A 16,805-nucleotide genomic window follows, 5' to 3' on the forward strand; every position below is an offset into this window, starting at 1 on the left:
CCAATGCCAGAGCACAGGGAAAAAAAGCAATGCAGATATCTACAGCTTTGGCACAAAAATCTGTGTTCATGTCGGGCCACATTGCGCAAAGTTAGAGGCTGAGTAAGACATTATGTTTCAGGGCCCTCAGTGAAGTTTTGAACTTATTGATTTTAAAGTCCAGCATAGTGAGATGTTAAACCTCTTGAGGTCAGAGAAAATATAATTTTTCCTGTAGTACTGTGAGTAGCAAATGAAGGCATTGGGGGTCAGGTCATCATCAAAAACAGCGAAACAGACACAGTACATATGCCAAACAAAGGTTAAGTGCACTGAAATAAAGTGAAAACATCCCGTAAGACGGATCATTTTAGCAGTCTCAGCAAGCCCAAATGCCTTTTTACACTGTTTAGTGATAACATCAGACTGTGTTTGTGCTTTGGGCTTGGCTAAAACCTTGTTTTTGGCTTGTCTACACTGGTACTCTCTGTGACGATTCTTATAGGTGATAATCAATCAATGGCTACTGATTAAAGGGGCTCTATGTAACTCTTTTTTTTGGCTATTTACATGCAATAATCTCTTTTTTTTGCCATTTGCAAATGGATTTCTGGGCTGTGACTTTATGTACATTCTCTCATCTCAGTGCCTTCTCTACACTTTGCTAACACAGAGCTAGAGCAGCTAACGTTAATTTATAAATGGAGTCAGCCTTCCACCACGACATAGAAGTTCCACAGAGCCCTTTTAATGTAGTGAAATGTTTTCACAGCATCAGACATAAACAGTGTTTGACAGGTATCAACGCAGGTGTCCATCAGCTGCTTCTCGACACATATTCAAGCCAGCACGGCAGCTTGGCTCGCAGCTTATAGTATCATTTGAATCCTTCAAACTCACCCCATAATAAGGACACTTCATACTCCTTTAGGTGCATCCTCAAATAAATGAAAACCAACAATTCAGAAATAGGCCAACAATTATCCTAGTACTGTATTAAATTATTTAACCACACTGATGAACTTGATGTTGTACAAGGTGAATCACTTTATTTGAAATCACTCAGTTTATATGTTTCCATAAATTGATATAGAAAAATGTATTTATATTTAAAAAAGTACGAACAGTATGGTTAATAACAATGTAAGCGTCAGTTTAAATAGTTAAAGCACAGATTGAATGGTTGTTATACATAGTGAATTATGCATAATACAGAACACATTTCCATTTATCTTATTGTAAACCTTTGCACTGGCTGGTCTTTGAGGTCATACATGGAATCATAACTGAGCACAAAATAGCCAGCATAAACTTAAACTGAGAACAATCTCACTGTCATGATGTTTGTCTATCCTCTAATCTGGAAGTGTCTATTTCACATAATGTGTACACTGAAAAACATTCTTTAGAAATGAGTTACAACGCTAACATAATTGATTGTTACGGTATGTACAGATATCATTGTACAGTTAACTGGTGCAACATTACCAAAGCAGTTTTATCCAAACAAACTATTTCAATGAACCTGCTCCAGCACAAGATCAGCCATCTGCTAAATTTGACTTACATTACTTATCACAACAGGCTTCATATGTTAGCAATGCTCTGTGTCATTGTGTGCAAATTTGATATTACATGATAATCATCTGTACCAGACATTGGCCAGCAAAAGCTCTAGTCCACTCTGCACAGGAAAACTACATCTCACAGATCCAGTTCTGTTCTGCGTTACAGCTCTCATCATTCCAGTCTCCAGTCCCTGTCGCCCGGTGCCGGAACTCCGCACAGTCCTGGTTCCTCCCATTGGAGCTGTTGGGCTGGTTTGTACCCCAGAACCTGCAGGACAACAAATGACATCCAAAATGAGAGAAAAACGTTGCTATATCCTTTGTTGAACAAGGTCTGAACTAAGTTTTTAGTTTCTTACATTGTGGTCAGTGGGGACCCATCTACCCATTTCCATTGCCCTTCCACTCCTTGATCCGTCAATCCAATCCAGACTTGTTTGTCACTTGGATACAAGCTATTGATGAAGATCTGTGGGAGGTGAGACATTATTATATCAAAAGTTATTGAAGAACTTCCTCAAACACAAAGTCACCTGAAATCATGTCATTTCTTCATGAGCATGTTATACAGACAGTTATCATTGTGAAGTAGCAGAATAACTTAAAGTTGTGCTATTGAATAGTTTTATACTAACAATTGATAAATTATGTTCTAAATTAACTTAGTATAAGTATGGTGAACATAATGGATAATTAAGCATATAAACAGCTAGAGATTTCCAATTCCATTTTGGTTAAAGTAACTTCCTTCGTCTCTTCTTTTCCTGTATTTTTCCTATTTCCAGAGGAGCGCTTAGACGCTGTGTCAACCGCATTGTCAACAGGGCATCACAAACAATTTGACCTGCCAAAATTTGCTTTTGTTTAAGGATAACCAAACTAAAACATTAGCAGCAGGTTGTAAAATCCAAACAAACAATGATAAGACAGTGGCTGGTGGGGTTCCTAACATAGGCGACTTCTTTCTCGGCCGAGAAGAAAGTCCCCAGACTAAGTGGTTGTGTGATAGTCTTCATAGACATTGTGAAATTCTTTCTATGACTGGTTCTTGATAATTTGTACCTACTTGTTATACATTAAGTTCTTTGTGGAGAACAGCGGAGCCAAGTGATCCATTATTCCATTGTTAGTGTAAACATACTGATTAGTGCAGCTTTCATGAACTAAAATGCCACGAAGAAGCTGGTTCATTGTGTTTTCATTGTTACACCTGCACGAAGAGACATGCCAATATACTGTAGATAAATGCAAAGAGACAAACAAACCATTTCCTCTTGGCTTGTTACAATTGCCAGGTCTGCTCCTTTGCTTTGACAATATTCTCTTCCCTTCCTCCAGGTTTTCTTGCCAGTGGAAGTGTAGTAGCAGCTGCCCTCATATTTTCTCCAGTCAGTGGGGCATGGTTTTTCTGAAAATGCAGTCATCAAAAAGCTATATGAAAGCATTGGATTTGTTTTTCATCAGAAGGCACAGCAGACCTTAAAGTTCTTTCAAGAATGATTTTGAGAAGAGAGCAACATGCATTTTACTGAGTGACGACATATTGCAAAATGAAACATCGTTAACATGTTACCTCGAATCTTTGCCTTCAGTTTCTCAATTTCTAATTGTAGCACATCTCTCTCAGCAGTCAGGTTGTCGTTGTTCTTCATCAGCAGGTCTCTCTCCACAGTTACATTTTGGTAACCGTTTTCCACCTCCTGTTTTTCTTGATTCAGGGACTTGTAAGAAGCCTGCAGCTCATCCAAGGATTTTACAAGTATATCGTGTCTGGCCTGCAGACTTTCAATTTCTACCGTCAGGTTTAGGTGGCTGTTTGCTAGCTTGTCTTTCTCATTGGTAGAGTGGTTGTATCTGTCCTGCAGGTGCTCTACATCCTTAATCAAGGTGTTGTAATTCATTTGCAGCTGATCTCTTTGTCTGGTTACGTTATGGTATTTATTCTTTAAATCATCTCTTTCCTTGGTCGCTGAGACATAATTGGCCTGTAACTCATTTTTGCGGTTGAGCGCTATATCGTATTGTTTTTGTATCAGGTCTTTGGCTGTAGTCAGGACGTTATTATTAGTCTGGAGCTGGTTGTTACTGGCTTTTAGTGCTTCTATCTCCTTGGTTGCGGCAGTGTTAATGGCCTGTAACTGGCTTTGGCTACTTTTAAGTTCAGTTACCTGCTTACTCAGTAAGTTGTTGTTGGTCTCTGTGCGCTGATATGTAATAGACATGTAATCTTTACTTTCCCGTAAGTTAGTGTTTGTGACTGCGAGATCCCTTGTCTGTTTTCGCACCGTCCTCAAATCCTCCTTCAGATTCTCTTTCTCTTTATTCATGGTTTTTAGGTTGCTCTGATGCTCTTGCTCTGCTTTTTGATCTGCCAAAGATAAGATATATCAATTAATCAGTGGTTTCATTAGGACATGAGGCAACTTTTTAAAACATGTGAAAATTTGATAGAGGGAAAAACAGAGGTGGACTCACAGTGGACACTTTGACCTATGACCCCTAACAACAGGATTAGACACAGCAGACCAAGGCAAACTGTAGCGATCCGGAAAGGGCTGTTTCTCATTGCATAGACTGGATGACAGCAGGGGTAGAAACAGAAACTTCAAATCGAAGAAGTGTTTTGAGGAACTTGTGGTCATGTGCTTCATCTGTACTATGAATGGTGAGGCAAGGTGCCTTTAGAAATAAATGTAGGTATATATATGTATATTTTTCAAAAATATGGACATATTAATGTTGGAAATTGTGATTAGAGTAGAATGTTTTAATGAGAAATTGAGGACTGATGGTAGATGGTGATGATTTACAAGAGAACAGACTGGGAGAAAATATATTAATTAATCATTAGGTAATGATTACTTCATGAATATCTGTGAATCAACAACTAATTAAATAGTAATTATTGAATCATGAGTTGTACTTTTTGTGCCTCCTCAAGTAGTGATACAAAATACTGAGTAGTTACCAAGTAGTCCCTCAGTACATCATGATAACAATTATTTACTAAGACCCTGTCCATGCATACAAAGGCGTCACTTAAAACAAAGCTTTTTTCGTGCATTCTGACCTTTTGTACAATCATCAAAGTCCTATGTTTATCCTGTTTTTCCTAGTTTCTTCATAACAAACTAGCAATCGCAAGGTGCTTAAAATATTCACACCACATACATTCATATTCACATGCCTGTTCTCATATTCTCTGAGTCCTTTATTTACTTTATTAATTATCCATTTAAGTTAAACAGTGTTTAATGGGTCAAATTATTGATGTTCTTGGCTAATCCTTGAGCAATTTAACAACACTCCTCTGGTAAATACAAATCCCAGGTCTGTAATAACTTGCCAAACGTGATTAACATGCCAAGTATACAAACCCATTACCTCAAAACAATGTTGTCTTTTGAAAACTTTTATCTTGAAGAAAATACGTGTGTAGCCATGAAAGTTTTGTTGCAATAAGAAATATTGCAGTCACCATATAATACAGAAAAACAACTCTTGCATTTTGTGTCCGCAGCATATTCTGTTCTACCACAGCAGCTAACATTTTTTTTTTTAAAATTACAGTTTTAACAACAAGTTATAGAAGTAAACATTTTTGGGAAGAAAGTTCATTTCTATCAAATATACAAGTCTGATTTTTGTATGGTATTGTCAGTGATAATGCAGGGTATTTCTGATTTTTTATTTTATTTTAGAAGACAGTTTTTGGCTGTGAAACCAAATCAGTTAGCTATAAAAACATTAAAAAGCTGTTGACAAATTTAAATTGTGTCATCTTAGAAATTGTTAAATCAACCAGTTGTATTTGAACGGAAGTTTAGATGTTTTTACCTGAAGACTGGAGCTTGCTGCCATCCGTGAAGAATTGCTTATAGCCAATTTTACTGTTCTCCATGTCCATGTTTGTCACTGTGGAGGCCCGGTACTCAACAGCCATATTTAGATCTGCTTCATGAGCTGCAGTCTTACCAGCAAAACACTGTGACATTAGTTTATGGAAAATTCTTTAAATACAAAAAAATCTATCCACTTTCAACAGTTTCTTTTTGACTAATGTTCCTCTCCAAATTACCTTATAATGACATAGAGAATAATACTGTGGAACCGACATTAAGTTTTACCAGGATTCAAATGTCTACATACAATTCTACATTTAGTTGTTTGTTTGTTTTTTGGCATCTACCCCTGGATAAGAATGCCAGACATGAATGTAAGATAGCAACAAAGTAAACCTTACCTCTCCTAGCAGAGATGATCAAAGATTTGGAATAATGAAGGAATTATGTTTTGTGTTCCTGTAACTTCGCAGCGCAGAGGCAGTGCACTTAGGCGTCAGTATGTCACTGTAATGTATGGTGTTCTTTTCACTTGTGATCACTTGTGGGGCAGAAATTGAGGGCTGGCCAGGAGGCGGAGTGAGAAACTCCCTTCTCCCTAACCTAAAAAGTGAGTTAGACAGAGAAATCCATTTAAAGGATTAGCTAACCCAAAAATGAAAATTTTGGGCATTACAATGCCACTCTCGTAAATACAAATACCAGGTCTGAAACAATCTGTCAGACATAATGTAGGTGCTAACAAAACCCATTAAGTCATAACAATGATGTGTTGAAAACTTTTATCTTGAAGTAAGCATTGCATGTATATAGTGCTTTCCCAGTCTAATGACCACTCAAAGCGCTTTACAATACTTGCCATACACTGATGGCGGAGGCTGCAATGCAAGGTGCCAACTGCACATCAGGAGCAAGTTGGGGTTCAGTATCTTGCCCAAGGACACTTCGACATGCAGTTCCTCCTGACTAGTCGGAGTCAGAGTCCTGCACAGGTCTTATTTTGCAAACCCACACCCGCCTGTACCCGTCGTACTTAAAACCGCATCCGACCTGTTTCCCGACAGTAGCACAAATTCCATCCCACACCCGAGCCGACCCACTATAAATTGATACCGACTCCCGACCCAAAGTAAAATTAGACTGACACAATTTTTTAAAATGAAAGTAAGCCATGGGGAATGGGAGTTCTGGGAGGGCTCAAGCACGCATGAATGAGCTCATATGAAATATACATGCTTATCATTTTGAAATGCAGGCATATTTTTGTAGATGTGTTGCTAATGATTTTTTTGTTTTTGTTTTTTGTTTTTTTTGCACGTGACACCCTGAAAATAACAATCGCAAAACCTGACCCGCGCTCTCTAGGCGTCCGACCCGGTCCGCACCCGTGTCTGACACAGGACATTATTTTTCACCAGTTTCATCCAAATTGTGCGGGTCACCCGTCGGGTACCCGCGGGTACCCGAACCCGTGCAGGACTCTGGTCAGAGTCTCTCTTCGCAGCTGTAGTGTCTCTGGGCAAGAGAGATTGGACAAGCTGGATGTCTGAAGGGCAAACTGCACCTCCACAAGCAGCATGGTGGTAATGCAGGCTTGCTGAAAACCAAGTTGTTCAAGCTGGGTTCGCATGGAGCCGTGGCCCTCCCTGCAGACAGTTTGCCTGTCTGCTCTCTCTAGCCCAGAGACACAGCTGTGAGTCAAAGGGGTCAGTGAGTTTAAAGAGGAAAGTCAGTTGGCAATCTGCTTACCAAAGCCAGCAACACAGACACGTCAGTACACATGTAAAAGTGCTCACTGTGGCAAAGGTCACTTAGTTACGGCATCAGCTCTGTGTAGAGCCTAATTGTAACCATAAATCAGGCCAGAAGCCAAGCTTGGTAGATGACACAAAGTCCCAGATTCTACTATAGTCCACTCCATTTGAGAGAGAGCTTCATTTTTACATTTATTTTTAAGCACAAAATGTAGTTATATGTCAAAAATTATGAAACATTGTCAGGAAAGATCATGAAAATACCAAAATACACTGGAGTGGGGCTCCAACAACAACCAGATGGAACTGTTGACAGGAGCACTGAATTTTCGTACTGTCGGAGTACTTCGAGCCTGAAATATCACCTCCTTTAAAGTTTAGAATGTCCATTTATTTTTCTATTCACTCATCAACCAAAATACATTTCCACTGAAATATTTTAAATGCTTACAGAAAGTATTGGTATTTAGGATTCATTTCCATAAATTAATCACAAAGCTTGTAATTAATAAGATGATTTTTGTAATAGCTTGACAGCCATATTTAAAACAAGTCTCCATCTACTTCGGTTGTTGAGGAGAATGCTGTAACACTGTTTTGCTGTGAAGGTCCAGAAATGTTTTGTTGATTATAAAATTTCACTTTCCATCAGCATGGGGGTGAGTGGACATTGACTGATGTTGAATGTTTGTGTGAACTTTTACCTTAAGCAGCAGTTGAAATTAAACTGAGGATACCTCTTGACCATCCAAGATTGATCTTAACACTGGTGGTGCATTGTTTGACCTGCACCTAACCTAACAATGTTACAGTGCAATGTTTCCGCAGTATGTTTCATGGGTGACATCAGTTTGTGTCTCTGATTAAAATAATCACCTAAAGCCCCGACAGCACTGAGACCAATGTTTGAGGTCTTGGGATATAAATCTGATAGATTTGGTGTAATCAGAGCGCTACATAGCCCAGCAGCACAAACTTTTTGTCAGTTTCACAACATGAACCACAAGTTCAGATATGAGGAAGGACAGATTTCACAAAACAGAAATGCTGAGCATGGAGTTTTAATAGCATGGCATACTGGGAAAACATCTGAGTCAGGTTGATTACTCAAGTTTCCTTCCAACGTATTTCTGATTGAGAAAAAACTGCACACTGGGCAACTAAATGATTTTGTGTAGATAATTAACAGCTTGTGTATCAGAGTGGACATTTGGCATGAAAATGTTGTTTAATTTTGCATATTCATCTGAATTGGTTCATTTTCATATCATAAAACAATGCAGTAAATGTATTGATCAAATTCACACAACTCAAGCGTCTCTATGAAGCTCACTTTCCGGATCACAGCGACAGTAACAGGTCCCGTTGGACAATGCAAGCTGGAGCTAACATTTTACAACCTCTCATTAGTCCATAGCTTGTCAACAATTTAACAACTTATGTTTAGTCAGGTTCCTGTGAGAATGTTAGAACAGCAAATCAGCATTTCATGACACAATCCATTCTAAATATACAAAGGGACAGTGAGAGGAAATACACAGCTTCCCTCAGTGCTGCTTTGGCCTCCCCATCTGTCATGACTTCAACCCCACAGAACCAGTGGTCTCAGTTCTGCCGGGACTAGTACAGTACTACTCATCCTGTTGTATAATGCCCTCTATTGCTTTCACAGTATGAAAAACAACTTCAGGGTTATCTGTGCATGAGCTTATGCCGCATTCCCATTCTCCTCCTCCTCCATTTGCCAGTGGATTTCAAGGCTGTGACTTTATGTGCATTCGCTCATCTCAGTGCCCCCTCTACACTTTGCTAACACGGAGCTAGAGCAGCTAACGTTAATTTATAAATGGAGTCAGCCTTCCACCACGACACAGAAGTTCCACAGAGCCCTTTTAATGTAGTGAAATGTTTTCACAGCATCAGACATAAACAGTGTTTGACAGGCGTCAACACAGGTGTCCATCAGCTGCTTCTCGACACATATTCAAGCCAGAACGGCTGTTGTGCTTGTAGCTTATAGTATCATTTGAATCCTTGAAACTCGCCCCATTATTAGGACACTTCATACTCCTTCAGATGCATCCTCAAATAAATGAAAACCAACAATTCACTTTATTACTTTATTTAATTATTTGACCACATTGATGAACTTGATGTTGTACACGATGAATTACTTTAGTATTTATTTTCACTCATTTTATATGTTATCCATGAATCAATATATAAAATGTAGAAGTGCACAAAAACAAGTTTAATTACAATGTAAGCGTCAGTTTAAATAGTTAAAGCACAGATTGAATGGTTGTTACACATAGTGAATTGTGCATAATACAGAACACTCCATTTCCATTTATCCTATTGTAAACCTTTGCACTGGCTGGTCTTTGAGGTCATACAGGAAGCCATAACTGAGCACAGAATAGCCAGCATAAGCTTAAACTAAGAACAATCTCACTGTCATGATGTTTGTCTATCTTTTCACTGTTGATTTTCAGGGCCTGGCACCAGAGGGCACAATGTAAAGGGAGCTCATACTCCACCCAGCTGCTCCATCACAAGCCTAATAGCAACTGATTAGTAGGTACAACTTTTAGGAAAATTGATTAATTAGTTGCAAATTAGTCTCACATACTCTGTAAGCGTCTACTTCACATAATGTGTACACTGAAAATCATTCTTTAGAAATGAGTTACAACGCTAACATAATTGATTGTTACGGTATGTACAGATATCATTGTATAGTTAACTGGTGCAACATTACCAAAGCAGTTTTATCCAAACAAACTATTTCAATGAACCTACTCCAGCACAAGATCAGCCATCTGCTAAATTTGACTTACATTACTTATCACAACAGGCTTCATATGTTAGCAATGCTCTGTCTCATTGTGTGCAAATTTGATATTACATAATAATCATCTGTACCAGACATTGGCCAGCAAAAGCTCTAGTCCACTCTGCACAGGAAAACTACATCTCACAGATCCAGTTCTGTTCTGTGTTACAGTTCTCATCATTCCAGTCTCCAGTCCCTGTCGCCCGGTGCCGGAACTCCGCACAGTCCTGGTTCCTCCCATTGTAGCTGTTGGGCTGGTTTTTACCCCAGAACCTGCAGGAGAACAAGAGACTTCCGAAATGAGAAAAAAATGCTGCTCGATCCTTTATTGAACAAGATCTACATAGTTTTTAGCTTCTTACGTTGTGGTCAGTGGCGACCCATCTACCCATTTCCAATTCCCTTCCACTCCTTCATCCGTCAATCCAATCCAGACTTGTTTGTCACTTGAATACAAGCTATTGATGAAGAACTGTGGGAGATGAGACATCAAATCAAAAGTTATTGAAGAACTTCCTTGAACACAAAGTTACAGTTATCGTTGTGATGAAGCACAATAACTTAAAGCTGCTTGGACGCTATGTTGACAACGTTGTCAACATGGCTTCACAAACAATTTGTCCTGCCAAAATTTGCTTTTGTTCAAGGATAGCCAAACTAAAACACTAGCGGCAGGTTTTAAAATCCAAACAAACAATGATAAGACAGTGGCTGGTGGGGTTCCTAACATAGGCGACTTCTTCCTCGGCCGAGAAGAAAGTACCCAGACTAAGTGGTTGTGTGATAGTCTTCATAGACATTGTGAAATTCTTTCTATGACTGGTTTGTGATTATTTGCACCTACTTGTTAATTCAGCATGTGTTATACATTAAGTTCATTGTGGAGAACAGCAGAGCCAAGTGACCCATTATTCCATTGTTAGTGTAAACACACTGATTAGTGCAGCTTTCATGAACTAAAATGCCACGAAGAAGCTGGTTCATTGTGTTTTCATGGTGACACCTGCACGAAGAGACATGCCGATATACTGTAGATAAATGCAAAGAGACAAACAAACCATTTCCTCTTGGCTTTTTACGATTGCCAGGTCTGCTCCGTTGCTTTGACAGTATTCTCTTCCCTTCCTCCAGGTTTTCTTGCCAGCGGAAGCGTAGTAGCAACTGCCCTCATATTTTCTCCAGCCAGTGGGGCATGTTTTTTCTGAAAATGCAGTCATCAAGAAGCTATGTGAAAGCATTGGATTTGTTTTTCATCAGAAGGCACAGCAGACCTTAAAGTTCTTTCAAGAATGATTTTGACAAGAGAGCAACATGCATTTTACTGAGTGACGACATATTGCAAAATGAAACATCGTTAACATGTTACCTTGAATCTTTGCCTTCAGTTTCTCAATTTCTAATTGCAGCACATCTCTCTCAGCAGTCAGGTTGTCGTTGTTCTTCATCAGCAGGTCTCTCTCCACAGTTACATTTTGGCAACCGCTTTCCACCTCCTGTTTTTCTTGATTCAGGGACTTGTAAGAAGCCTGCAGCTCATCCAAGGATTTTTCAAGTATATCGTTTCCGGTCTGCAGACTTTCCTTTTCTACCGTCAGGTTTAGGTGGCTGTTTGCTAGCTTGTCTTTCTCATTGGTAGAGTGGTTGTATCTGTCCTGCAGGTGCTCTACATCCTTAATCAAGGTGTTGTAATTCATTTGCAGCTGATTTTTTTGTCTGGTTGCGACATTGTATTTGTTCTGTAAATTGTCCCTTTCTTTGGTCACTGAGACATAATTGGCCTGTAACTCATTTTTGCGGTTGAGCGCTATATCGTATTGTTTTTGTATCAGGTCTTTGGCTGTAGTCAAGGCATTATTATTAGTCTGGAGCTGGTCATTAGTGGCTTTTAGTGCTTCTATCTCCTTAGTTGTGGCAGTGTTACTGGCCTGTAACTGGCTTTGGCTACTTTTAAGTTCAGTTACCTGCCTACTCAGTAAGTTGTTGTTGGTATCTGTGCGCTGATATCTATTTGATAACTGATCGTTACTTTCCCGTAAGTTAGTATTTGTGACTTCGAGATCTGTTTTCTGTTTTCGCGCTCTCCTCAAATCGTCCTGCAGATTCTCTTTCTCTTTATGCATGGTTTTTAGGTTGCTCTGATGCTCTTGCTCTGCTTTTTGATCTGCCAAAGATAAGATATATCAGTTAGTTAGTGGTTTCATTAGGACATGAGGCAACTTTTTAAAACATGGGAAAATTTGATAGAGGGAAAAACAGAGGTGGACTCACAGTGGACACTCTGACCTATGACCCCTAACAACAGGATTAGACACAGCAGACCAAGGCAAACTGTAGCCATCCGGAAAGGGCTGTTTCTCATTGCATAGACTGGATGACAGCAGGGGTAGAAACAGAAACTTCAAATCGAAGAAATGTTTTGAGGAACTTGTGGTCATGTGCTTCATCTGTACTATGAATGGTGAGGCAAGGTGCCTTTAGAAATAAATGTAGGTATATATATGTATTATTTTCAAAACAAAATATCACATATATGGACATATTAATGTTGGAAATTGTGATTAGAGTAGAATGTTTTAATGAGAAATTGAGGACTGATGGTAGATGGTGATGATTTACAAGAGAACAGACTGGGAGAAAATATATTAATTAATCATTAGGTAATGATTACTTCATGAATATCTGTGAATCAACAGCTAATTAATTAGTAATTAATGAATCATGAGTTGTACTTTTTGTGCCTCCTCAAGTAGTGATACAAAATACTGAAGAAAATACGTGTGTAGCCATGAAAGTTGTGTTGCAATAAGAAACATTGCAGTCACCATATAATACAGAAAAACAATTCGAAGAAGTGTTTTAAGGAACTTGTGGTCATGTGCTTCATCTGTACTATGAGTGGTGAGATTCGTGGTGCCTTTAGAAATATATGTAGATATTATTTCCAAACAACATATTACATATACAACCATTTTAATGTTAGAAATTATATATACATATGTATATATATACATATATGGTAAGACTGCACTATATCATACTACTATGAATAATTACTAAAGAATGAGTAAGGAATGAATCAGGAATTACTTGATAATTAGATTAGAGTTGAGTGTTTAATGAGAAATTGAGGACTATATAGTAGATGGTGATGATTCACAAGAGAACAGACTGGGAGAAAATATATTAATTAATCATTAGGTAATGATTACTTCATGAATATCTGTGAATCAGCAGCTAATTAATAAGTAATTATTGAATCATGAGTTGTACTTTTTGTGCCTCCTCAAGTAGTGATACAAAATACTGAGTAGTTACCAAGTAGTCCCTTAGTACTTAAGCATCGCTTAAAACAAAGCTTTTTTCACGTTTTCTGACCTTTTGTACAAATATCAACATCACTGAAAACAGAGGTTTTGAAAAAACCAAGGTGAAGATATTAAGAAACCGTGCTTTCAGTGTTTACGTCTAGAGAGGAAGAAACAGAGATTTTTGGAAAGAACATGACACAGTCACGCACTGTCAACTCGGAAGTATTTGCTTTTGTACCATCACGTAATGGATGTTATATTGTTTAGCATTCTATTTGGAAAGACACAAACAGACATTGATAATACAATGATGGGGAAGAGAATCAAAAATGGGTGCTTGCAATGATTTGCTGACAGACTTTTGAAGATTGTGTTAAGAGCAGTCAGGTTTCCCTGCCTCAGTAATAGTATTTTCTGTAGCAAAGCATCCAACCAGATTATACTATCTGCAGCCTTTTAACAGCGGCATACGCATGCCCTGTGTTTAAGCGAATGACCATGAAATATGCAATTTCAAGTACATGGTATGGATGTAGATTATTTCTGAAACAAAACTAAAATGCTCGTCTGGACAAAGGATTTTTTTTTTTTTTTCAAATACTATTGTACGTGTGGACCACAAGGCCTATGTATTTACTGTTTTTCCTAGTTTCTTAATAAACCAGAAACTGGAGGGTTCTTAAAACTTTTTATGTTCACACCACAAACATTTATATTCTCTCTGAGGCCTTTATTTGAAGTTAAAATTAAGCAGTGTTTAAAGGTCAAATTATTGACTATTGACTTGGCTAATCCTTGAGGAAGTTAGCAACACCACTATGGTCAATACAAATGCCAGGTCTGTAACAACTTGTCAAATGTGTCAAAACAATGGTATGTGTTGAAAACATAAAGGTGCTACATGGGGGCAGCAGAACAAACCTCATACAATTGCTGCATCAAATATTTAGCAAACCGTTGCATATTTAACCAGGTGATTGCTAACTTTATTAGCTTGGTCTTCTAGGGTCCAGTGCTGATGCCAGAAAAATTATCCACCTAAATGGACGCCACTGTTGTTATGGCTGTGTAAAAAGGATATGGCCAAATGGCCTTGGTCAGGTAGCATGTTATAGACTGATAGTAGCAGCATATTTTCATTGGTTCGGTTTACGTTTGCTTGGCATGCTACTTGTCTGAGTTGTTTGCAAAAGGCCTGTGCAAATGTTGACTCCCATTTGGAACATCCCACTTCAAGACATATGTTTTTAAGACATAACATTGTCATTATGCTGCAGAGATTTGGCTGTAGATAGCACCTAGCACATTAGGCTACAACTGGTGTTTTTTCATAGTATTTAGGCCTATGATAGTTGTGTTGCAATAAGAAACTGTGGGGTCACAATATCATACAAAAAACAACTTCTGAATTTGGGTCCGCAGCATATTCTGTTCTACCACAGCAGCCAAAAAAAAAGGGAAAAAATATTGCAGTTTTAACAACAAGTTATAGAAGTAAACATTTTTGGGAAGAAAGTTCAATTCTATCAAATATAAAAGTGTGATTACTGAGTGGTATTGTCAGTGGTAATGCTGGGTATTTCTGATTTTTCTTTTTTAGAAAAAACAGTTGTGGGCTGTGAAACCAAATCAGTTAGCTAAAAAAAAAAAACATTAAAAAGCAGTTGACAAATTTGTATTGTGTCATCTTATATATTGTTAAATCACCCAATTGTATTTGAAAGGAGGTTTAGATGTTTTTACCTGAAGACTGGAGCTTGCTGCCATCCGTGAAGAATTGCTTATAGCCAATTTTACTGTTCTCCATGTCCATGTTTGTCACTGTGGAGGCCCGGTACTCAACGGCAATATTTAGATCTGCTTCATGAGCTGCAGTCTTACCAGCAAAACACTGTGACATTAGTTTATGGAAAATTCTTTCAATACAAAAAAATCTGTCCACTTTCAACAACTTCTCTTTGACTTATGTTCCTCTCCAGAGTTCATTATAATGACATAGAGAATAATACTGTGGAACTGACATTAAGTTTTACCAGGATTCAAATGTCTACATACAATTCTACATTTAGTTGTTTGTTTGTTTTTTGGCATCTACCCCTGGATAAGAATGCCAGACATGAATGTAAGATAGCAACAAAGTAAACCTTACCTCTCCTAGCAGAGATGATCAAAGTTTTGGAATAATGAAGGAATTATGTTTTGTGTTCCTGTAACTTCGCAGCGCAGAGGCAGTGCACTTAGGCGTCAGTATGTCACTGTAATGTATGGTGTTCTTTTCACTTGTGACCACTTGTGGGGCAGAAATTGAGGGCTGGCCAGGAGGCGGAGTGAGAAACTCATTTCTCCCTAACCTAAAAAGTGAGTTAGACAGAGAAATCCATTTAAAGGATTAGCTAACCCAAAAATGAAGATTTGGGGCATTACAATGCCACTCTCGTAAATGCAAATACCAGGTCTGAAACAATCTGTCAGACATAATGTAGGTGCTAACAAAACTCATTACGTCATAACAATGTTGTGTTGAAAACTTGTATCTTGAAGTAAGCATGTATTTAATGCTGTGATCCTAACCTCTCTCTGAAGTTTCACAGTGCAGAAACAAGTGACGGAGGGGCGGAGCTGCTGAGACAGATACACCATTCACAATATTCCATGTCTGTGCATGAACCTGAGAGAAATACATTTTCAAAAAAGTCAGTGCGTCCAGCTCTGTTCATTTGTAGCTTCTGAATGAATCTCTTTAGTTTCTCTTATCCTGTTTGTTTTTTCAAACATCCGCTGTGTTTTACAGTTTCATTTCATTCACAGCCTCCCAGAGGACCTGAGGGCACTGGAGAATGTTGATACTTTTAAGAGCAACCTTAAGACCTTCCTTTTTAGGCTGGTTTTTAGCTGAATTTCATTTATTTATTGGTTCTTACTCTGCTTAAACCTGGTTTTATTCTATTTATCCATTCACTCACCACTTATCTATTTATTTGAATTATTCTGTTTTATCTTGTTTTACTGTTCACAGTTTACTTATTTATATTAGTGATTTCACAGCAGTTTTAGACTTTTAACCTCCTTTAGTATTTTATCAGTCTTAGTTTTAGTGTTTCATTATTTCATCTTATTTTACTGCCTCTAGTGTCTCCTCAGTGGAATGCATCAATGATAGCGTTTCCTCAGTTCTGCAATACCTGTTGTTAATGCCTTGTTTTATTTATTACCATTTATTTATTTATTATTACTCACTCTTTTATTTCACTTACTGTGTTTAAGTAGCTGGAATCATGTGTGTGGGGGGGTGGGGTGGGAGTATGTGTGTGTGTATGTACGGGGGGGTGTTGAAATTGCTGCTGTTTTAATTCTGTTAAGCACTTTGTGCTACATTACGATGTATGAAAAGTGCTCTATAAATAAAGTCTGATTAATTGATTGATTGATTGATTGATTGATTGTGTTCACTCTGAGCTGTTTCAGGAGTCATGTTTACTGACTGCTGGTGAAAACACATTTCCTGTAATGTAGCTTAA

General features: G+C 38.2%; 2 protein-coding genes across 7 annotated transcripts; both read right to left on the reverse strand.

Moving 5' to 3' along the window:
- Positions 1–1,002: 1,002 nt before the first annotated feature.
- Positions 1,003–5,925, reverse strand: LOC115586337 (C-type lectin domain family 4 member M-like). 3 transcript variants are annotated; one of them, XM_030425302.1, is made up of 7 exons: positions 5,791–5,925; positions 5,385–5,517; positions 4,023–4,121; positions 3,121–3,915; positions 2,813–2,955; positions 1,907–2,016; positions 1,003–1,815 (listed from the first exon to the last, which is right to left on the reverse strand). In XM_030425302.1, exons 2-7 carry the CDS (start codon positions 5,488–5,490, stop codon positions 1,677–1,679), a joined length of 1,392 nt encoding a protein of 463 aa, XP_030281162.1. In that variant the 5' UTR covers positions 5,491–5,517; positions 5,791–5,925; the 3' UTR covers positions 1,003–1,676. The 3 variants fall into 3 exon arrangements, with proteins under 3 accessions (XP_030281162.1, XP_030281155.1, XP_030281171.1); XM_030425295.1 differs by having other exon boundaries at positions 5,385–5,532; positions 5,791–5,919; XM_030425311.1 differs by lacking the exon at positions 4,023–4,121 and having other exon boundaries at positions 5,385–5,532; positions 5,791–5,913.
- Positions 5,926–9,252: 3,327 nt separating this feature from the next.
- LOC115586352 (asialoglycoprotein receptor 1-like) lies at positions 9,253–15,577 on the reverse strand. Of its 4 annotated transcripts, none has more exons than XM_030425322.1 (7): positions 15,437–15,577; positions 15,031–15,163; positions 12,248–12,346; positions 11,346–12,140; positions 11,038–11,180; positions 10,342–10,451; positions 9,256–10,252 (listed from the first exon to the last, which is right to left on the reverse strand). In XM_030425322.1, the coding sequence occupies exons 2-7, from the start codon at positions 15,098–15,100 to the stop codon at positions 10,114–10,116; spliced, it is 1,356 nt and encodes a 451-aa protein (XP_030281182.1). In that variant the 5' UTR covers positions 15,101–15,163; positions 15,437–15,577; the 3' UTR covers positions 9,256–10,113. The 4 variants fall into 4 exon arrangements, with proteins under 4 accessions (XP_030281194.1, XP_030281201.1, XP_030281182.1 ...); XM_030425323.1 differs by having other exon boundaries at positions 15,031–15,178; positions 15,437–15,559; XM_030425334.1 differs by lacking the exon at positions 12,248–12,346 and having other exon boundaries at positions 9,253–10,252; positions 15,437–15,575.
- Between the last annotated feature and the right edge of the window lie 1,228 nt (positions 15,578–16,805).

This window comes from Sparus aurata, chromosome 1, assembly GCF_900880675.1.
Source record: "Sparus aurata chromosome 1, fSpaAur1.1, whole genome shotgun sequence".
NCBI classification, from domain to species: Eukaryota; Metazoa; Chordata; class Actinopteri; order Spariformes; family Sparidae; genus Sparus; species Sparus aurata.